The sequence below is a fragment of the Vicugna pacos genome, chromosome X, assembly GCF_048564905.1.
Source record: "Vicugna pacos chromosome X, VicPac4, whole genome shotgun sequence".
Classification (NCBI taxonomy): Eukaryota; Metazoa; Chordata; class Mammalia; order Artiodactyla; family Camelidae; genus Vicugna; species Vicugna pacos.
Genome location: NC_133023.1, coordinates 108,322,435 through 108,346,130, shown reverse-complemented (window position 1 = coordinate 108,346,130; position 23,696 = coordinate 108,322,435). Strand labels below are relative to the sequence as shown.

Below are 23,696 nucleotides of genomic sequence, written 5' to 3'. Positions count from 1 at the left end.
CCATCAGAGGAAAATGGGTAGGGGGTTTTATGGGGAAAAGGGAGAAGTTCATGCAAGCTGATACAAGCTGTTTCCCAAGAATTTGGACTGGAGGATAAATTTGTTCTGTAAGTACAATTGGGTTATTCAGCATATCTCACCCGTTACTAGGGAAAGGTATGTTTTCTCTAGTTCAGAAAAAGTTCAGTCCTCAGCATTCTTCTTTCTTTTTGGCAAATCAGCAAACTATTCAGCAGTTTTATTTTAGAGTGTTTGGCAAAAGTTCAGCATGTACAGCAAACATGGAGGTCCTCAGGGCATGTCTCACTCATTCCTGGCATTGGTCCTTTCACAAGTTGAACCTAAGTTCTATCTCCTCGGTTAGGATGGGGAAGTGGTCTAAGGAAATCTTAACTCACTCTCAGTCTTTCCTTTCCTGATATGACAAGGGAAGCTCGAAGACTAGAAAATCTGTGTTAACCTTAAAAAATTGGCAATAAAGAAAGTAGAAGATACTATATAATTGGTGTATACACCAAATAATGTAGGAATATTTTTAAAGCACAGTCTTCTTGGTAATTCACAGAGCCACATGATTTTTATGGCTACTCTTATAATGTGTCAAAAATTATAAACTAGTCTACACTGTAATCAACTTCCTACATCTCAATATAAAGTTCTTACTCCCGGCTCTTTAATTCCCTCATTCACAAATATTATGTTCTGTGACATCATCACTGATCTCCTTGACTTTTTGTCCAACTCTTTTACTTCCTCCAAACTTCACTTTCTTCCCTTTCCAGCCTTCTCTGGGAAGCCTATATCATAAACCTGGAGAGTTAAGCATATTACACTATTTCCAGAATATCATGTGCACAACCTCTGTAAAAGGCACTTAACTTAAATTTTGAAATTTTTGTTTGCATCTTTGTCTCTCCATTATACAGAGAATTCCTAGTTATTAATATAGAAACATTCTTAATGGAATACAGTGCAAATTCAATTAACAGGGTGGAACCACAGCTTTTGATATAGATATTCAAATCCAAATTATCAACTGCATCACTTTGAGTATTACCATCAACAAACCTCAAGGTTTTTTTACTTTGATCTATAACTACTTTATAAGGCTATTGTGAGACATAAATGACATAATCTATGTAAAATTTCTTGGAAAAAATATACCTAATTAATGTTAGTTTCTTTTTATCTAAAGAATTTAAGGAATTTAAAATATATTATAAAATGCATAAATATAGTATCACTGTAGGTTAAACACAATAAACAACCTCCTAGTAGAGGCTGAAAATCATTTAATAAACTTCAATGCATATTCCTAATAAACACTTTTCAAAGATGGAAATAGAAAAACCATTTCTTAATATGTTCTAAGTCAACAGTCAATATAATAATAATGTGTGGATGTAGGATTAAACATATAAAAATATTAAAAAGAATTTAAAAGGGCAGCAGTAGGTTATACTATTTATGATAAGTGAGACATCAAAATCAATGATACCAGAAAACATGTTAGATAAATCTAGATTTTCACCTCACTGCACACACAAAAATAAAGTCTAGAAGGATTAAAAAGTTGACTATTTAAAACCTATCCAAGGAAAAACCAGAAGAAATTGAAAAAGGCATTTACCCAACTATTGAATATCTAGCATCTAAGATGAAGAAACAATGATGATAACACAAATGAGAAGACTGAAAGGTTTGGCTACATATAAACATAAAATTTCTGACTCTGGCAACTTTTTTAATGTAAAGTAGATTGAGACAAAACTACAGCAAAAATTAAACATAAGCAAAATTATAAGATAAAGAAATAACTGACAAAGTATTTGAGACAGTAAATGTTAAAATACTGTATTATAAAATATGCCTATAGGCTTATTTAGAAGAACAGTGTACAATGTATCACTTAGATAGACACTGAGAAATGAATACGAATATGATGTTTCCATGTTCTCATTCATATTTTTATTCAAAATCACCATTTCTGTTCTTTATATTAGTAATATGGTCTCCATGTACAAAATTTTCTGCAATTTCTAAACCCTGTGAGATTATAAAATTTTAAGATGTATTTGTAACACAAAAATGGTGGACTTTTAAAATTTTCTCTTCCTTAAAAGCAACAAGGAATTTTACAAAATTGTCAGAATCAACTAATTCAAGGCTCTAGAAATTATCTAAAGGCTGGAAGAATTAACACTAATTCTTAAAAGCTTTTTCAAAAAATAAAAAAAGAGAGGAATTCTTCCCAACTTTTTTATGAGACTGATATTATCATGATACCAAAACCACAAAGATAGCAGAAGGGAAAAACCTATAAATCACTGTTCCATATGAATATAGATACAAATATCCTCAACAAAATACTAGTAAACTGAATCCAGTGAAGGTTGGACGCCAAGAAAATAGGTCTTATCCCAGAAATGCAAAGTTGGTTCAACATATGAAAATCAAGCTATATAAATGCCCCTTATTAATAGAATAAAGGAGGAAAAAACTACCTGATTACCTTAATAGACTCAAGAAAAGCATTTGACAAAATCCAACTGTTTCTTGTGATAAAAACAACAAACTAGAAATAGGAGGAAACTTCCTCATCCTGATCAAGAGCTTTGTGTAAAGTGAAGGACACATGTGTGTGAATTTCTTGCATTTTTTGAATCACAGACCTTTGATTCTTATTGAATATAGATTTCAGTACATGATGAAATGAAACTCCATATGTTCAAACTCACCATGAGATTTTCTTAGTGGCTTGGATAAAAAGCGGTTTAAATTCCTTTCTCTTTTGAATACTAATGTCCTTCAAGAAATCTAATGACTATCCCTACTAACATGTTATTTTATGCAGCTAAAGCAGAATCTTTTTATGTGCCTAAATTATTTTTTCAGTTTCCAACCTGACCCTAATATATAAAGAATTAGCTCTATTCCTGTTAATGCCAAGCAACAGCATGGAAGATCATGCTGAATCATCTCCACCAGTCCTCAACCACATCTCCCCCTTCCTAGCCCTTGAGATCAGGAGTTGGCTAGCTACGGTCTATGTGCCAAATCCTGCTGGCTACTGGTATTGATAAGTAAAGTTTTCTTGGAATCAGTCACACCTATTCTTTTAAGGATCTTGCTTTTAACCCAAGAACAGTAGAGTTGAGTAGTTGCAAAGACCAAAAAACATATTATTTAGCCCTTTACAGAAAACGTTTGCCATTTTCCAGCCTAAGATACAGTTCAAAAATCCCAGGTTTTTGTTTGTTTGTTTGCTTTTTTGGTTTTGTTTTGTTTTTCATTTGACTTTCTTCTCTCTCGTAATTGTTGCACGTGAAAAAAATGCCCTTCTACTCCATGTGTGCTTTTCTTTTGTCCAATTTATTTATTTAATTAGTTTTCTATTGTATTATATTTCTCACTATACTATAAAATTATGAGAACAAGTATAATGTTTGCCTTCTAAATCATTCTCTCTCTCTACCTAGTATATATTAAGAACTTAATATTTATTCAGTACATAAATCAATGCCACATAGTTAGAATATCTTAAACTTATTTTGGAACAAGTAAGAGAATAAACCCATAAATTAATAAAATATACCAGCTCTCCTAAAATTCATTTCAGTATATTTCTACCATACTAACAATTCATACTAACAATTTGAGTAATGTATTACTCTGAAAAGGACATTTCTATTATACAATGTGGTAGTTACCTCAATACTTGGCTCCTAAAACACGTTGTCACTGGTTTTGTGGTTTTTTTGAAGCAAATTTGTGAAAGCTTTAGGGAAATATTTTTAAATGGCAATAATTTAATTGTAAACCACAAGTTTATAAATAATATATATATAGTATATGTATATAATATAGTTTGTTTTTATATATGAAATTATATATCAATAATGCTTCCTGGTCTCTTTAAGAAGCTTTAGAAGGAGGTTCTGTTAATTAAAATTTCACAGTAACCTTTAATCTAGTCTCATTCTGTAGAGTGAACTGTTTGAATAGAGAATAGATAAAAAAAAAAAAAGCCTTAGTAAGACTTAGGATATGGAGGTGTTTGAAAATCGGACATATAAAAAGCAGTGAATAAGCATTGGTTTCAATCTATGATATAAGAGAAGGGATGTCTTGGGGGCATTCAAGGTTAAAAACCTGGAGTTCACTCTGAGATGTATTTCCAAGCCTTGGGTAATTATGGCTAGTACTCAAGAGGATCATTAATTAGAGAAAGCAGATGTGACTATGGATTACAAGTTCACAAATAGCAGTTACTAAGTGATCTAATTAAGGCTGTGGATGAAGTTACTTAGACGGAGCTACTTTGCGTATTCCAAAATCATGATTGCTACTTGATGCTTTAAGAAATCTGCTTAAACATATTGTTGAAACTAGTATCAAGAGCTATTAATTTAGACCTGACTAGACTTTTTACTAAACATTAATATATACATTTAAAATAAAAGTAAATTGATTTTATAGGTTCTGTCCTATATACTTAGCTTAAATATATTGTAGAGAATGTATGCCACCAAAGAGTAAATTAATCAGTAGCCACCAAAGAAGTTAGAAACATTGATCTGAAAATTTCCAATGATAAATGACTTGGCCAGGGATAAGTTATGCATTACTTGGAATACTAATCTTTAATAAAAATGTGCATTTTAGGTTATGAATATGGTATTAGAGATTTAAAGGATTATTATTAAAAAGCATTATTCAAAAGAACATTTTACATTTGACTTTGGCCTTAGTAAGTTATAGAATGATGGGGTGGTCATGGCACTTATCATTCAAGTAGCTAGGAGAGTTAGCAAAATTTAATCTGCAGTTAGGCAGAGAGCATCAGGAAGATACTCATGATTTCTTCCTTGTCCTTCTCTCTTTCCCACCCAAGATGCATAAAATTATTGAGTCTTCCCATTTTCTGAAGAAAATACCAACAGAGAAATAGAAATCTTTCCCATATTCCCCTAGGGAAAGACTTGAGGTCAGTTTGAAAGGCAAATCACAATGGGAAGCTCCAGGGTAGATGGGTTGTGGGACTATCTCAAGGGAGCAAATCCAGGATGTTTTTCAAAAGATATTATGCATCATATGGAACCTCTCAAGTCTCAGGTCCTGGTGGAACTACAAGTTCACCAATGTTTACAAGTAGAAAAGGTCTCAGAGCTGAGACACTTGAGATATGCAAGTATATAATACAAAATTTGTTCAGCTGAAGGAATGAGGCTGACAGAATCTGTCTCTAGCTGTTTCTTTATTTACTTCGGAATGTGGTGGTCAGATTGCATAGCCACAGAGCAACGAGTCTCAGGATGATGTTTCTAGATCTATGTTTTTGGCAAATAACTTGTGATACATACAAGATAGTTAATTTCAACTGGGATGACCTGGGATAACTGGGATAAGTGTATGCAGCCCATCTAAGGTTCTAGCAATAGAATTGCCTCTACTGTAATATAAGAAGTCTATGTTTATATTATTTAGAGAAATTTATATAATTTAGAGGTTTATATTATTTAGTAAGGGTTGACAAAATTGGGAGTGGAACTGGAGAGTGTTTGTAACCCATGATACATTTTGGCATCAGTGTCAAGAGAATTTTCTCTTTTTATTTAAGTTGATGGGAAATTATACTGTTAGAGATATGAGGTTTAAATTTGAGTAAGATGTGGGTTATTAGTTGCCAGGCTTCTAGATCTAGGCTATTAGTAATCACAGCCAGTTTGTGGGGAACAGAAGACCAGCTTGGAAATGGCCTTCATGAAATGGTTCACACAGAAACACATCAAGCGACAGCAGGTCCTTCGACAGAAACTGGAACTTCACGATGCAGCAGTTAACCTTCACATGGGCGGGGAGGTTGAACATCCTGCGTAGTGCTGCCAGGAAATCCCTATTTTATACTAAGAGGGGACCGGCTGGTTGCATATGTAGGATGTCCCATCTCCCTGCCCACATCGTCGAGACATATACCAGACCGTCCACATCATCAGAAACACCACTCTGCCTCACTGAAGAACCATAAAATCTATGTGTCAAAGAAGTACAGATGCTAGAAAGGCATTCTGACGAATGTATTTATTAGAAGATAGAATGTAGAATAGATAAACAAGATTACACTGTATAGCACAGGGAAATATACACAAAATGTTATGATAAATCACAGAGAAAAAAAAAAAGAAGATAGAGTACTAAGTGATATGACTTTGGCTCATAAGAGAAAGTGAGTGTGTAAGTAGATCTTAAGCTCAGGACCAGTAGGGAATTACTGAACCATATTAGCCAGATAAAGGACCTGCAGAGATGCCTCCAGCATCGCACCTCCTACTCTGAGCACTACACCACAGTAGGGGGAGTTTAGTAGTTGGGCATATTTATTTAGGGTGGTCAGAAACAGAGTAGCTATAGGGAGAGAGAATTTAATTCCTACTTCAGAGAAAGGCAAACGTTACATCCTAAAAAGCAGCCTGGAATTTCAGGTCTAAGTGGTAACATAAAACTGTAAATTTTTTTAAAAATATCTTAACTCAGAAGCAAGAGATTTGGCAGCAGTAGCCCAGAAGAGACCAGGTAATTGTAAATCAAGTTCAAATGAGTGGAAACACAATCTAGTATCAGGGAAGTATCAAGTTACAAGGGGGTGGTTGTGATTCTAAGGGAGAAAGTGGCATGTCCCCAGAAGCATTTAAAAGATACAATTGGTGTAAGATGCAGTATCCAGTCATATCCAGGGAACTTTGTCAAAGGCAATGTGATAAGAACATCAAAACAGGGCTGAGCCCTCAAAAACATGGGGACGAGAATGAAATAGGAAAGTAAAATCCAGCCAATCCTATGGGCTGGACTCTTCTACTTCTGGATTCTACAGGGAGGCTAATCTCAGAATGAAAATAAATCATTTAAGTGGAATAAACATAGCTTTATTTAAAATATACTGTTACACTTAATTTCCCAGTTTTCTCTATAGACTGCTGAAAAATTTCACTATGGACCTGTATATGGGAATCTATAGGAGACACTCCTGGCAATCAGTTCTGTCAATAGCACCACCTTGAGTGACAGCCTAGGATGCCATTGAGTTTTCTACTGACTTTCAGTTAGGGACAATGTTAACCAAGCGATTGCAAAAGACTTTGGCATTCTTAAAAGGGTTTATTCGCTATGCATTCAAATCTGGGTTTCCAGTCAACTATCCAGGCTTTGGCACTCTTCAGTGGTTAGCAAGTGGGCCAATGTTAGGCTGAGGAAAAGGCTGACTCAGATATGGGGACTCAGAGCACTTGTATCTTTTCTTATTCTTCTTCTTTTTTTTTCCTCAGCACCACAGACTCTCCACTGGAATTCTGACCTCAGTGCATGGTTCAGAAAATTTGTGATTTATTGTCTAAGGACCCAAAAATCCCACACAAATTTATGGGCAAACTGTTGTTTATAATTATAATACCGTTATAACTGTCTATGGAATCTGTAGAGATATTCCCTGTTCATCACTGATACTGTAATTTATGTCTTCTACTTTTATTCCTCCCTCAATCTACCTACAAGTTTATCAATTTTATCAATATTTTCAAATAACCAACATTTCACTTCACTGAATTTTGATTTGAGATTTTTTTCTTTTCTAAAATAAAGCATTAATATTAGAAATTTCCATCTGAGTACTGCTTTAATGTCATCACACAAATTTTGATGTTTTATTTTAATTTCCATTTAGTTCAACTTATTTTCTAATTTGTCTTCCTTTTTGAAACATGAATTGTGTACAACTGTGTTGTTTAATTTCCAAATACTTTGACTTTTTCAAGGTATCTTTTTGGGATTGGTTTCTAGGTTAATTCTCTCATGGACAGAGAATATACATTGTATGATATCAATCATTTTAATTTCTTAAGAGTTAATTTATGGCTCAGGATATGATGTTTCCTAGTCTATTTTCCATAAGCTCTTTAAAAGAATGTGTATACTTCTATTGTTGGGTAGAGTGTTTCGTAAATGTCAACTTGATGTAGTTTGATGCTAGAGCTCTTCAATTCTTTCATATCATTCATTATATTCTGTCTACTTGTTATGTCAATTACTGAGGAAAAGATATTGAATTCTCAAAGTGTAACTGTAATTGTACTTCTTTTCCCCCTAGGGAATGCACACTTTATTGATAGAGCTATAAAGAAATGTTAAATTACTGGTTTCTGTGAATGTCAGGACCGTGGTTAATTTTAGGGAAAGAATGATTTGCAGTTGGGTCAGAGCACTTGGAAAGGCTTCTAAGGAGGTTGGAAAAGTGCTAACTAATTCCTTTTTTTTTTTTTTTTGGTAAAATATACATAACATAAAATTTATCATTTTAACCATTTTTAAGTATACAGTTCAGTAACATTAAGTATATTCGCACAGTTGTGAAGTCATCACCACTATCCATCCCTAGAATTTATCATTCCAAACTGAAATTCTGTACCCATTAAACAATAACTCCTCGTGGTCCCGTTCCCCAGCCCCTGGTAACCACCATTCTACTTTCTGTCTCTGTGAATTTCATTATTTTAGGAACCTCATATAAGTGGAATCATCCTTTTGTGTCTGGCTTATTTCACTAAGCTTAATGTCTTCAAGTTTCCATGTTGTAGCATGTATCATAATTTCATTCTTTTAAAGATGAAATAGTCCATTGTGTATATATATATGTGTGTGTGTGTGTGTGTGTGTGTGTGTATGTAATGATTATACCTTTGAATTATTTCTTTTCTGTCCCTTTTTTTGCTTCATGAAATTTGAAGTTCTTATTAGGTGCATAAATGTTTAGTATTGTCATAGTCTCTTGAGGAATTGACACCTTTATCATTTTATATATATATATAAAATATATATATATATAAAATATATATATAATATATATATAAATAAATATATATATAAATATATATATATAAAATATATATATATAAAATATATATATAAAATGGCCTATGTTATCTATGTTATCCTTAGTAATAGCCTTTGATCTGAAATTTACTTCGTCTAATATTAACATAGCAACTCCAGCATTCTTTTGATTAGTGTTTGCACAGTTAATCTTTTTCCATTCTTTTACTACATATCTATTTACATTATATTTAAACTTGTAGGACACTATATAATTGATTCTTGCTTATTTTTGTTTTTCTTTTTAATCCAACATGGCTATTTCTTTAAATTGTACAAATTACATTTCATACTATTTACATTTAATGCAATTATTGATTTTTTTGGAATTATGTCTATTATTTTGTTTTCTATTTATCCCTTCTCTTTTTCATTCTTTTTTCCCCCTATTTTTGAATTATTTGGAGTTTTCTGTGTTTTATTTTAGTATTCCATTTTTATTGACCTATTGAATTTTAATGTATTTCTTTGTAGTTTTTTTAGTGATTGCTTCTTAGATGAAAATATATATACCTAGTCTGTCACAATTTCCTTATAATTGTTTTATCACTTCAAGTGAATATAAAAACCTTACAACCATATATGTCCCTTTCCCCTTCCCTCTTTTGTTTTAAATGTAATATAGAGTACATCTGTGTACATTGAGAACCAACTCAGATAATGTCAAAATTTTTGTTTTGACAGTCACATGTATTTTAAAGACTTAGGAAAAGAAAAAATAATCTATTATATTTTCTCAGATTGTGTATCATTTCTATTGTTCCTCACTCATTCCTGAAGTTTACATGTTTTATTCTAGTATAATTTATTTCTTTCTGAAGAACATCCTTTAGAAATTTTTAGAGTAAGTCTCCTGGCAATCAGTTTTTTAATTTCCCCTCATATGAAAATCTCTTTATTTCACATTTATTTTTCTGAAGGTATTTTCTTTGGATATAGAATTCTGGATTGTGATTATACTTTCTGGCCTTTGATGAAAGGGTCATTTTTCTCAGCTGCTTCAAGATTTTTTTCTTTTTCTTTTGATTTCACCAGATTATGTGTATCTAGGCATGATTTTCTTTTTCCTGAGTTTAACCGTTTAGGTTTTGCAGAACTTCTTAAATCTGTCACTTTTTTTTCATCAACTATGGGATATTTTAGACTATTGTTTCTTCAAATATTTTTTTTCTGTGTCAACCTCTGCTCTCCTCAGATTCCGATGGCACAAATGTTAGACATACACATATTGTCCCATAGGTCTCCACAATATTTTTTCATTTTTAAGTTTTTTCTCATTCTTACTCAGTTTGGATAGTTTCTATTGATCTCCATTCAATTTTAATGACTCTTCATCTGTCATATCCATTCTTCAATTGAGCCCAGTCAGTGATTTTTTTTTCAGATTTTTTTTTCAGCTTTAAACTCTTCATTTGGTTCTTTTTATAAGTTTTACTTATTTGAGAAGTCCTCTTTCTGTAAATTTCAAGAAAGTCCACCTTTCCTTCCTTAAGTATCTTTATAGTAGCTGCTTTGAAGTCTTTGTACATTTCTGTCTTGTCCAATTTTTTAATTTAATGTAATTTAAATGTATTTAATGCATTACTGTTTATACTTGCTGTTGTTTTTTGTAAGTTATCAAATTTAAGGGGATTCCTTTTATCTTTATATAATTAATTACAGTTTTAGTTAGAAATGGCTTCTGCATTTTATCAAGTTATTCTTTAAAATCTATTAAATGTCATAAAACTAATTTGCAAATGTTAATATAAGGGATTATATTGGCAGATTTTTTATAATGCTGAATTACCCTTGCATTCCTGGAATAATTTTAGTTTTCCCTTGATGTATTATTTATTTTGTGCTTTGCTGAATTCTATTTGTTAATATTTTGTTTGTAATTTTGTACCTATATCAATGAATGCTATTTGTCTCTAGTATCATTTTTTTCAGTATTTTGTAGATTTTGATATTGATGGTGTATTATTTTATGAAATGAATTGGGGAAACTTAAATTTTTTATTATTGTTTATCTTTTCAGATATTTTAACTCAAAGACATCAGTGATAACTTCTTATTTCCAGTCCAGCTTTTGGATTATTTCACAATCCAACATTTCCACATCTCTTAATTATATTATCAGAATACTGGAAAATTATTCTTTTCTCTGTGATAGGGTTATGATCTGCAGGGTGAAGATATTCCTTTCCACATTTAACAAATACTTATTGAGTATCTACTTTGTGCCAGGCAAAGGTTGTCTCCGTTATTTCTTAGAAATAAAGCCCTTTTATTTTTCATTTGCACAAATGAACTGAAATTTTACAATGTCTTTTATTCAGTATTTGTCATTATTGCAATATTAGTGGGAATGCCTGTGTTTTTTGGAGTTACTAAGACTTATGTAACCTTTGAACGAATAAATGAATGACTGAATGCAGGAAAATGTCTTATGAAACACTATACAACTTTTGCCTCTGAAAATAAGATTTAATACCATTCAACTAAGTGACCTCCCTCATGGCAATTATGCTGTTTGGCCTCTTTGCTGTGCAACTTCCACTAAACTTTTTATATAATTCCTGTATGAAATGTGCCTGATCACATAAATTTATCTGAAGAAAATATATTTTATTTCCACTCAGATAACTTGAAAAATCCATTTGCCTTCTTTAAAATAAAAATATGAATACATTAAAATTTCGCTGAAATCCTAAATATTTTTAATTAATAGATCTGTGGTGAAACCCAGGAAAGAATATTTTTAATAGGAATCTCAGTGGATAATTATGATCGGCCAAGTTTGAGAAAACTTAGCTTACAAAATTTGGAGAATTTTGAATTATTATGAAGTTAATCTAGAAATTAATGATCTCATTCATTCTGATATTGCTATCTTTGGGATAGTTTTTACTTAGGTGCTTGTTCATTGACTTTGGATTTTGTGGTCTTGAATGTTTAGAAGTAGACTTCTTGAAAAACCTGTACAAGGAATATTGTCCTCTATTGCAGAAGCAATTGTATTTATTATTTAATAAGAAATAGTGTATGGTGATAGGAGGTACCTTAGTGTTCAGAAAAAATGTCAGGTTTGGAACAAATTTCTTTACTCACACTGTAGACTTGAATAAGTCTGAAACTTTGAGACGCATTTTCCTCACACTGTAGCATAATAGAAGTGACATTGCAGAAAATGTTTTGTATGGAATAAAACTAAAAAAGAAGTGCTTTACACTGCGCTTGGTACATGAAAGGTACTGCAGAATAGCTTTTGCCATTTTTATTATTATTAAGCATATGACTGCTGAGAACTGACCAGATAGTGCAGTGACTTTGCAGAGTGGATATGTACCTTAATGAGAATATGTATTGGCATATGGTGAAGCTGAGTCTAGGATGGGTGAGGTTATGATCTGTTGAGGTAAGGGGAATATTCTTTTATACATTTAACAAATATTTATCAGTGCCTACTTCATGCCACACATTGATCTAAGCATTATGGATAAAATACTAGAAAAATAAAACAAATAACAATTACTGACCCAATGAATCTTATATTCCAGTGGTTATGGCAACAAAATTCACCACATAATGGCATAGTGAGACTTGTACATTTGAAACACAACTGGAAAAGTAATTTCAGCATGTGAAACAGGTCAAGAATACCCCAAACCCCAACACAATCAACTTCCATGGTGGATCCAATCTGAGGAGATTACAAGAAAACAATGAACAGAAATGAACAATCATAAACATTTTTGTTGAAAAGAATTTTTAATCATGTCTTTAATTTCTTTGTTGCACTCTTTGAACTCTAGTGGTTGATAGTTACACCTCTGGTATTGCCAAGCAAGCTTCTGCTGAACTGACTTTCCTGCAGATAAAAACTATTAACTCTAAACAGAATACAAGAACAACTATCTGAAGGTACTGGAGAAAAACCTAAAACAGAAAGATTCCAGAGAGTCTCAAGACTTGGGAGAAGGGAGTAACACTGGTTGAGTTTCCAAATTTCATGACTTGTATCCTAAGAGGAAGATGAAGTCTATCTGCCAGGTGAAGTGGCTAAACCTCCAAAAAAAAAAAAAAATCTGCAGTTTTTATAGCCCAAAGAAACTGAGTACAGAGTTTGAGGAAATCTCAAAACTGGAAGTTGAGGGAGCATCTAGGAAATGGGAGAGTTAGAAGGAATCACAAATTCTTCTCTGAGGAATGATAAACTCTGCTTAAATCTCTAGCTGAACCCGGAATGTCTAGGACATACTTCAAGCAACCCAAGAAAAGATAAATGTCCTGAATTGATTTTTGAGGGGTAGCCCAAGAGACAGAGATTGTAGTTTGAGTCCAAACAAGCTAATGACCAGGAAAAACAAAAACACCGACACTCTTCAGAGAAATATTACAGAACCCAACATTTCAACAATATAACATTCACAATATTTAGGTTATAATGTAAAATTTCTCAGTATAAGAAGAAACAGAAAGACATAATCCATTCACATACATGTGTGCGTGCACACACACACACACACACACACACAAACCTTTCAACAGAGACCTATCCCAACAGAGAACACCCAGATATTGAAATTCACAAAGAGTTTATTGCTGCTATTATATTTATCTTCAGTGACATAAAGGAAAATATGCTCAAAATGATTGAAAATAGGAAACCTCAGAAGATAAATAAAAACAACAAAAATAACTGAATGGAAATTTGAGAGCTGAAAACAATACATGAAATTTTAAAAACTATCTGGATAAATTAAACAGTATAATGAAGATAACAGAGAAAATAGCCAGTGCACTAGAAGACAGATGAATAGAAATCATCCAAAATCAAGATCAGAGAGAAAAATATATTTAGAAGAAAAGGAATTCATTCTCAGGAATCTATGAAAACAATATCAAACATTCTAACACACATCCAGCTGGAAATCCAGAGGGTAAAAAAGGAAGAATGGAGCCAAAACTATTTGAAAAAAAAGAAAAGGGCTGAAAATTCCTCAAATTTAGTGAAAGTCATATATTTATGGATCCATGAAATTCAATAAATAACAAGCAGTATAAATATAAATTCTAATTGTTTGTCTAAGAAAATGCCATCATCCAAACGTGCATGAATAAGTAATACAGATTAAAGCAGAATGAGCTATAAAAATGAAAAAATGAAAATTTGACTGCCTTGGGATAGACATCTAAGGATACATTATATCCTGATAAATGTTGAGGATCCAGGCAACCAAAACAAGAGTGTTACTGAAGGGATAGGACCCAAAAATGAAAGAATAATAAATTGTACAAGATCTCTTACTGATTGGCAATAATGTTCACCTTAAAAGTAGCGTGTTTTGATCAGTACTGCCTCATTATCAAGAAAGCCTTTTAGATCGTGAAGCCCCAGTTCATCAGTCTAAATATTCACGTATCCTTCAGCTTTTTCCTAAAAAAATCAAAACTATTAAAAGGAAGGGTGCTGATCATCGTCCCAAATATTTCCACAGTCATATATCTACTTGTTTTCTCTAACTTCTCCAAGAAAATAGTATTCTACATTGGTTATTCTATAAAGTAGTAATACCTACCAAGGTTACATAGGAGCAGAGCCCAGTATCTAAAATAGTTCTCACTAACCACTCCAACAGACTAGTATACAACACATCATAAAACAATTCAGCAAAGAGCAGATTAAAAAGGGTTACTTTTTGCATTCAGTTGCTAGATCTTGGATGCCAATGTCATGACAGAAACTTTGCACCTGTAATGAGTCTCCAATGTGAAAACTTTGCAGTAAGGAATACCATTTGGATCTCAACTCTTTTATTAAGAACACCAATATTAAAAAGAACTTCGTTAGAGTATTCTGTCAATCCTTACACCAAACCAGAGTCAGACATAATGCCACACCAAAGATCATCATCAAAATGAAAGCAGGAATTCGGCTGGTAGCTAGAAGCATAGGAACAACAGAGTTTTTGCCATTTACTAATCTTTCTTCTGGAACCGAACAAAATGTTTAGCACATAAGGAAATTAATAACATAAGGTAAATTAAGGAATAAATAATTTATGTGAGAGAGAGCACTAGTGCTCTGTTCTTCCACAAGAGCAACAAATGTCCACACTCAACTTTTACAGAACTCTGAAAACTAGGCAAAAAATCTAAAACAAATAAGGGAAGGCTTGGTGAAGGAAGAAGCAGATGCTTTGCAGTAAGAAAGTTTTAAGGTGTCTGCCTACCATATCCTCACCTCCAGATCAGCAATTGATTATAGTATGACAGACTGTACTCCTAGTATAGGTTGTTAGTGCCAGAAGGGAATAGTATAGATCTCATTCTCAAAGAATTGTGCTTATCATTTTAGACTTATTTGGTGAATCCCTGAAGTACAGGCACAAGGACTTACCTTTGTTTTGGCTGACTAAAGCATCGCTAGAGCTGGAGTGATGATCTGGGTGGGGTTTGCTAGAAAAATTTAAGAGTGTAAGGATGATCTTGAGCAGACTAAGACAAGGAAAAACAAACTAGACAAGCAAGAGACAGGCTGAATGATCTGGGAAGGAAGAGGCTGGGAAAGTAGATATGTTGGGAAATCAGCCTTTATTTTTAAGGCTTGCTTATAAAAAGCATGAAAAGACATTATTTTTATCTGTGTTTGAGCTGACCTTCAGCCTCTGAGTCTCAGTGCATGCCTAAATTGAAGGCTAACACCAAGTTATAAACAGCCTCACTAATCACTAAAGGAGGGCTCCCAAACAGAGCCAATCTGTAGACTAAAGGAGTATTTTTTTTCCCTTGCCTATAGACGTTTAAGAAACCTCCATCAAAACACTAGATACCACTAAGCTGAGAGAACACTGGTATCAGCGGCCACATGGGACAAAGAAAATAGAATTTACAAAAGTAGTTTAGAAAAATCAGTAAAGAAACAAACAAAATTAACTCAAAAAGTAGTAAAAGCTAACCCCAGAAAGGGGCAAAATCTAATTTCCTGAATTGCCACATTATAATATTCAAAATATTTAATTATCATCAAAAGTAAGAGGAATGTAAAGAAACTAGAAAACATGGCCTATTCACAGGAAAAAAATAAAGTAATAGAAAATGATCCTGAGGAAGCTTAGACACTAGACTTATTAGACAAAGACTTTAAATCAATTCTCTCACATATGCTCAAATAGCCAAAGGAAACTGTGGACAAAGGATGAAAAGAAACCAGATGAACACAGTCTCAACAAATAAAGAATAGCAAAAAGGAATATAAATCATAAAAATAAATCAAATAGAAATTTGGAGGCTGAAAATTACAAAAATTGAAATGAAAAATTTGCTAGACTATTCCACTGCAGAATCGAGGAGAAAGAAGGAATAATTAGAGAACTTGAAGATAGGTCATTTGAGATTATCTAGTATGAGGAGCAGAAAGAGAAAAACATGAAGAAAAATGAACACACCTGAGAGATACATGAGATACTCTCAAGTTTATTAACACATGCATAATGGGAGTGCCAGAAGGAGAAGAGAAGGAAAAAGAGGGAAGAAAGGACACTTAAATATTGGGCTACTCGATAATGAAAGATTTTTCTTCAAGATCAGGAAGAAGATAGGATGTCTACTTTTACTACTTCCATTCAACATTGCACTGGAAATTTTATCTAAAGCAATTAAGCAAGAAAGAAAATAAAAAGCAGAAGAAAATTGGAACAGAAAAAATAAAATTACCTCTCTTCACAGATAACATGATCTTACATATGGAATATCCTAAAGAACTTACACACACAGAAAAACAAATAGATCTAATAAATGAATTCAGCAAAGTTGCAGGATATAAGATTAATACATGAAAATTAATTACAGTTCTATACATGAGTAATGAGCAATCCATAAAGGAAATTAAGAAAACGACTCCATTTACAAGAGCATCAAAAAAAAATCTCAACTTATAAGAGCATCAGTCATAAAAAAAAAATGAAGTACTGATAGAAGCTACAAAATAGATGAACGTCAAAATGCTATGCTAAGTGAAAGAAGCCAGACATACTTATTGGACAATTCCACTTATGTGAAATATCCAGATTAGCTAAATTCATCGAGACAAAAAGCAGATTAGAAATTGTCTGGGGCCGGGGGCTGGGGGATGGAGTTGGGGGGGTGGGAGGATGGGGGGACATGGAGAGTGACTGCTTAATATGTAGCAATTTCCTTTTGCAATGAGGAAATGTTTTGGAACTAGAAAGAGGTGATTTCATAATACTGTGAATGTACTAAATGCCTCTGGATTGTACCCTTTAAAGTGATTAATTTTATGATATGTAAATTTTACTTCAATAAAATGTAATATATGTAACACTGAATACATCACTGTCATCATTACTATGGAAAACAATGTTTACCAAATTTCACTTTCTTTAAAAAGCTTGGATTATGAGACGAACAAATAAGTAAATTAAATTTAAAACTAGTTGGTATAATTTGCATAACATGCTCTTGTCTTCTTTCTGTTCTCTTTCAGATTATGTCTGGCCACTACCTAGATATTTGTGCCCCGTCTGGATTTCTTTAGATGTTTTATTTTCTACAGCGTCCATCATGCACCTCTGCGCTATCTCGCTGGATCGGTATGTAGCAATACGTAATCCTATTGAGCATAGCCGTTTCAATTCACGGACTAAGGCCATCATGAAGATTGCTATTGTTTGGGCAATTTCTTTAGGTAATTAACTTTCTTGGCCATTAGAATTGCAGCGGCTATGCTCAATACTTTCGGATTATGTACTGTGAACAACGTACAGACGTCGACTGGTAACATTTGCGTTTAATCGGGATTCTTCTAGTTAATAATTATTCTTAACCTATTTATCTGATATTTAGGTTAACAATAATGAAAGAAACGTAATGTATATAAATATGCAAATGTAAAGTTTCCATTTATGCTGCTAAATTATTTTATGCATCAAAATGCCAATGAATTCTGCAACACAGACATAACCTTTGAGATATTTAAAACAATTTGAAGATGACAAAGATATATGTTGATATCTAACTTTTTAAACAATAATATTTAAATCTTAGAAAATATCAATCTATTCCAGAATATTAATCTTTTTAATTCTAATTCTATGTCTTCTTCAATGGAAAAATTAATAGTGCCATACAAATCTTTACAAAGTAAAGATGTCTAAATTTATGCTGTTAATCAACCTAAAATATACTATTTCACCTCTGTTTTTAACTATCTTCTTGTATTCTGGTTATACAAAAAAAAAATTTGTTTCTTTAAGATTTGGGAAGGATTGAAAGGAGAGAAGTGATCATCTTATTGCTTATATTTAAGATATTCATGCCTTAATAATGCTAATTTAAAGTAAAAAATTGAACTAATTATAATATCAGGCCTTTTACAATTCATTTTTCCTTTTTTTCCTCTCTCTCTTCTAGTTAGAACTTACATTTAGTGTCTCATTGAATAATTTCTCTTCAGAGTTACATTCTGTAAAAGATTCTGGTAAATTTTTGAAGATCAAGATCTCAAAATTTTACTGATATCATCTATAGATTTTGACTCTGGGTTTATTTATTTAAGTTTTAAGATTGTTTTATTGCAGGTGAATATACACACACACAAACCTTTGGATAAAAAGCAATGATACTTCTCCCAGCGAGTAAAAAAACTGAATCTACAAACAAAATTTGACCTACATACTCAAGAGCTCACAGCTTTTACCCCCTAAATCTTGAAGAGCTTTTCTACAAATACGCCAGCTCTTATGGTGCTTACAAAGGAAATACACAGCTAAATTAAATCAGAATATTAGAGGCATCAGCTTCTAATAATGACAATTTGAGTAACTTGCACTGATTCATGCTAAAGACAACAAAAATATGTAAAAATACCATAAGCATTAAGAAGCTAATAAGATAGTGAGAGGTCCATAAAAAGACAGAAATTCAGGAAAAATGACTGTGACTTTTGGGTCACATTTGTTAATGATGCATTTGCAAACCTGAAGATGTGATGACAGGCTGAGAAGCTCACTTTAGTCTCATGGGTCAATCAACTTGAACTTATTTTTGGGTCCCAAAGACCTGTACACTAGAAATAAGAATGGACCAGGATAAACCACCCTTGACATGTAGTTCAGGCCTGGTTCAAGTCACCTAGGTAATCAAAAAAAAAAAAGTCTCAAAATTGGATTATGATGATTTCATATTCTTCACTTTTCTAAATTTTTTGGTATAAGCAAAAAAAAAAATCAATATCCTAAGCTTCAAATCATTTCTTTCAATAATATTCAATTCTAGTAACTGAAATACAATGATAAAAAGACACATAAAGAAACAAGACAATGTGAACCAGATATAACACAATAGATAATGTAGATGAACCTATAGGCACTCAAGATAGTTGAATTACCAGACATAGACTTTAAACAACTATTTGTAGCATGTACATGAAGATTACAAGCTGAACTTAAATATTTCAGCAAGAAACTGCAAACTATAAAGGCTGATATTTAAAATATGAGAAACAATGAGGAAATCTGGAGCTTGAGCATACATGGAAACCTAAGAACTCAAAGACAGATTAGACATGGCTGAAGAGAGCATTGCTGGAGGTTAGTTAGGAGAAACTGTGACCAATGAAGCAAGGAAAATTGGAAGGATAGAACAGAGAGAACAAGAAGACAATAGACGTACAGTGTACAGTGAAAAGAGTCCCACAAGGTGGGAAAAGAACGGCAGAAGAGCAATATTTGAAGAAATAATGACTTTTCAAATTTATGGAAGACACTGATTCTCACTTTTAAAGAGCTCAAGAAGTCCCAAACAGAATGAATAAAAAGCAATCAACATTTAGATCCATCATAGTGATATTGCAGAAAAAGAGAAAAATATATCAACCTTAAAGAAAAAAATAGATCAAGTTCATTTCAGCACAGCAACAATAAGATGGATGAATGCCTTCTCAACAACAACAATGAAAGCTACAAGATACTAAAATGATAGTGTCAATGTGCTGATTGAAAGTGAATGCTAAGCTAGAATCATATATTTAGCAAAAGTATGCCTCAAGAATCACAGTGAAATAAAGGCACTGTCAAACAAGGAAAAACGAAGAGAATATGACAAATGCAGACCCCTACTTAAGGAAATACTAAAGGGTGTTCTTCAAAGAAAATGGCCACAGGTGGAAGGTTGGAGATGCAGGAAGCACTTAAGTGTAATGAAAATGGCAAATGTGTGGTTAAATATAAATAAACATTGTGTAAAACAATAATGACAATGTTTTGCGGAGCTTGGTATCTTAATGGAACTAAAATGCACAAAATAATAGCATGTAAGTACAGAGGGTTGAAAGTAAACTTTTTTCATTGTCCAGGGGAAAAATAAAAATGATATTTAATATTAAGCTTTGATGAATAAATTATAACTTGGACATTCGATGGTAATCACTGATAGAAAAGAAACGTTTAATTTCCAAATTTGCAGAAGAATATTACAGAGTAATAAATCCAAAAGGAGGCAATGAAAGATTAAAAATAAAAGAACACAAATCAGGTGAGAAAATAAAGAAACACACACTAAGATGGCAGAATTAAAACCAAATATATCCATAATTGTATTAATTATAAATGGAACTAAATATTCTAAGACTGTCAGGCAAGATTTGAAAAAATAATCCAACTATGTGTTTATAAGAGACATATATAAATCATAAGGAAAGTAACAGATAAAAAAGGGTATTCCACACAAACACTAACCAACAGAAAGATCATGTAGCTAAATTAATAATCTGTCAGGATAGATTTGTCAGAAAAAATGATTATTTTAATAATGCTGAATGATTTAATTCATTTGGAAGATACAGCATAATGAATGTGTATGTATATAATAATATGACCTCAACATTACTAAATCAAAAATGGATAGAATTGTAGGATAGATGGACAAATCTGTAATTATGGTATAAGAGTTTAACATACCTTTTTCAGTAATTATATGAGGACAATGAAAAAAGCTGAACTTACTGATAAGTGAAAAATGCATATAAGAAATATTTATCAAAATTGACCGTATATTTGGCCATAAATCTCAATAAATTTCAAGTGTTAGAATCATAAAGTGATTCAAATTCAAATGAGATAGAAATGTTTTCCAAAAGGTAACCAGAAAATCTACATACATTTGGAGATTAAGAAATTATTTTCAACAAACTTTGACTGAATGGATTTAGAATCCACTGATGACTCTTCTTTGAACCATTTTTATGATGTGATTGTAGACTGATAATTTTTCTCACTTTATTATTCTTTCTTCCTTTATTAGTTGGCATTATATGGTAAAGAAGTATTTTCCTTCTCACTTTGTTATTTATTTATTCATATTGGTAAAGACTTCTGAATACTTTTGTGATCAATGTAACGTAGTTCATTACTATTGCTAATCATCTTGGTGCTCAAATTGTCCCAGATTTGTCCAATGAGAGCTCTTTTTGATATGTTCCATCAGTACTTTGAGCACTTTCTTACTTTCTGGCATTCATTATGCCAGATTTACCTTCTGTTTTCTATGTCCAAGTTCTGAAATCAGTTATTTCATACGAGGAACCCTTGTTTTTTTAGTGGTCAGATGTTTTATAAATCAAGATATGGACTCTTGGTATACTCATTGCTACTAGAATATCATTACTCCAGCAGACCTATGCCTTTACTCCCAATCCAGTAACAAGGATTCTTCTGCCACCTTCCCAATTCCTTGTTACTCCTCATTTTTCTCACCTGGTCCTCAAAAGCATCAATATATTTATTTATTATTTACTTTTTCTAAAGCCTACAATACAATAATTCATTTCAGAATTGTTATCCTCATACCATTCAACAAATAAAATGCTGTGCTTTAAATTGTACTGCAAATTTTTTGTCTTTAGAGTGTTTCCCACTGAGGATATATAGTCAAAGCATTTTGTTCAAAATATTAGATTTAGTTTGAATTTTGTCCTCTGTGTGCTTCTGTTACCAATTCTTTACAGTTAGGGATTTTTTGGTTTTGGTACGCATTCACTGTTGATTTGCCCTACTTTGTTGCCTTTATTTTTTCAATCTGTAAAACCTCAATATGATGTTCCAAAAGTCAAAAGTATGCAAACAGTATACTCAGAGAGGTCATTCTTCTCTCCCATGGTTAACCCATTTACTAATTTCTAGAATATACTTCAGAGTTTATTTTTGCAAAAAACTATATATGTTGTTGTTTCTCCTTTTTTAGATAAAAGATAAACTATTACATACACGTTAACACTTTGCTGTTTTTCACTTGGTAATATGTCCTGGGAACCACTATCAATTCACAGTAAGATAGTAGATGTAAACCCAAGTATCATGTAAAGGATTTAACCATTCCATTTAAAAGCCAAATTCCTTTTATTTCTTTATAACCACAAGTACTGCATTTTATAGATATATCATAATGTAATCAATTTCTTGTGTAGTATGAGCATTTAAGTTGTTTCTAATATTTTGTGATTGCCAATAATTCCACCAGAAACAATCATGTGCATACCATTTTTTCTCTCTCACTCTGTGTGTGTGTTTCATATTTTTGGAAGTTTAATTTCAGCAAAAATTCCTAGATGTAGAATTGATTTATCATGGGATAAATGTATACAGATACATTTAGGTAAGGGTTGAACAATTTTTCATTTCCACCAGGACTGCAAGAGAGCTGATTTCCCTAGAACCTTGCTGAAGTGTATTTTCAGACTAAAATTTTGCCAATCCAAAAGGTAGAAATGTTATCTAAGTGTAGTTTTAATTTGCATCTACTTTGTTATGACTGAAGTTGAGCTTGTTTTAATGTGGTTAAGTGCCATTGCTAAATCAGGTTTTCACAAAGTGAATGTGTCTTTTGCTTGTTTTTCTGTGTTTTTATTTTTTTCTCAATTTTAATAGCTCTTTATACATCACAGATGATACACGTTTTACATGCTATCAATGAAAATATTTTCTGTGTTTGCTATTGGCTGTAGCTTATGATTATTTTTGTTGTTGTTGTTGTTATTTTGCAGTTCATTTTATCATGCAAATTTCCTTTCCATGTTGAGTAGTAGTTATCAATTATCTCCCTATACTCAGATTAGACAATAAATCACTCACATTTTTCTCAGTTTTTACATTTAGGCCTTTGACCCATTTGGCATTTCTTTTTATACGTGGTGAGATATGCATTTAATTTTATATTCCTCCATGTAATCATTCATTTGTCTCATGCTTTTTATTTGAAAAGCCAGTCTACTTTGTGATATATGATGCCATCTTTATAGCATATTAAATTTTCTTATCTATCTGGGCTTACCTCTGAAGTTTACATTCTATTCTAATAGTGCATCTATTTATGTGCTAATTCCACACTCTTTTAATTATGAAAGTTTTATAATAAATTTTGTCACCTCATGTGGTTAATCCCCACTCATAACATTTTTCACAGCTTGTCTAGATGTTCTGGAATGTTTAATTTTCCCTCTGTGCTTTAATATCAACTTTCTATGCCCATTTAAAAAGCCTGTTTATATTTTGATAAAGGTCTCTAAATTTATAAATTAATATAAGAATAAATAAACAACTGAATTTTTAAAAAATGCTTTTCCTAATATGTATATTAAATTACATTATGGCCACTCTGTCTCCCAGACCTTACAGCCAAGATTATTACATCATCACTCATGTCTTCCTTGTTACCATTTATAATTCATCTCAAAAAAATCAATTTTGTAGCTTTAGCACTCTACTGCAACTGTT

General features: G+C 32.2%; 1 protein-coding gene across 1 annotated transcript in view; it reads left to right on the top strand.

Moving 5' to 3' along the window:
- HTR2C (5-hydroxytryptamine receptor 2C) overlaps window positions 1-23,696 on the top strand; it is a 212,637-nt gene that overhangs the window by 158,981 nt on the left and 29,960 nt on the right. Inside the window, exon 5 of the mRNA XM_006217417.4 lies at window positions 17,414-17,614. Within this exon, the coding sequence (XP_006217479.1) occupies window positions 17,414-17,614 (201 nt within the window). The remainder of the gene's footprint in view (window positions 1-17,413; window positions 17,615-23,696) is intronic.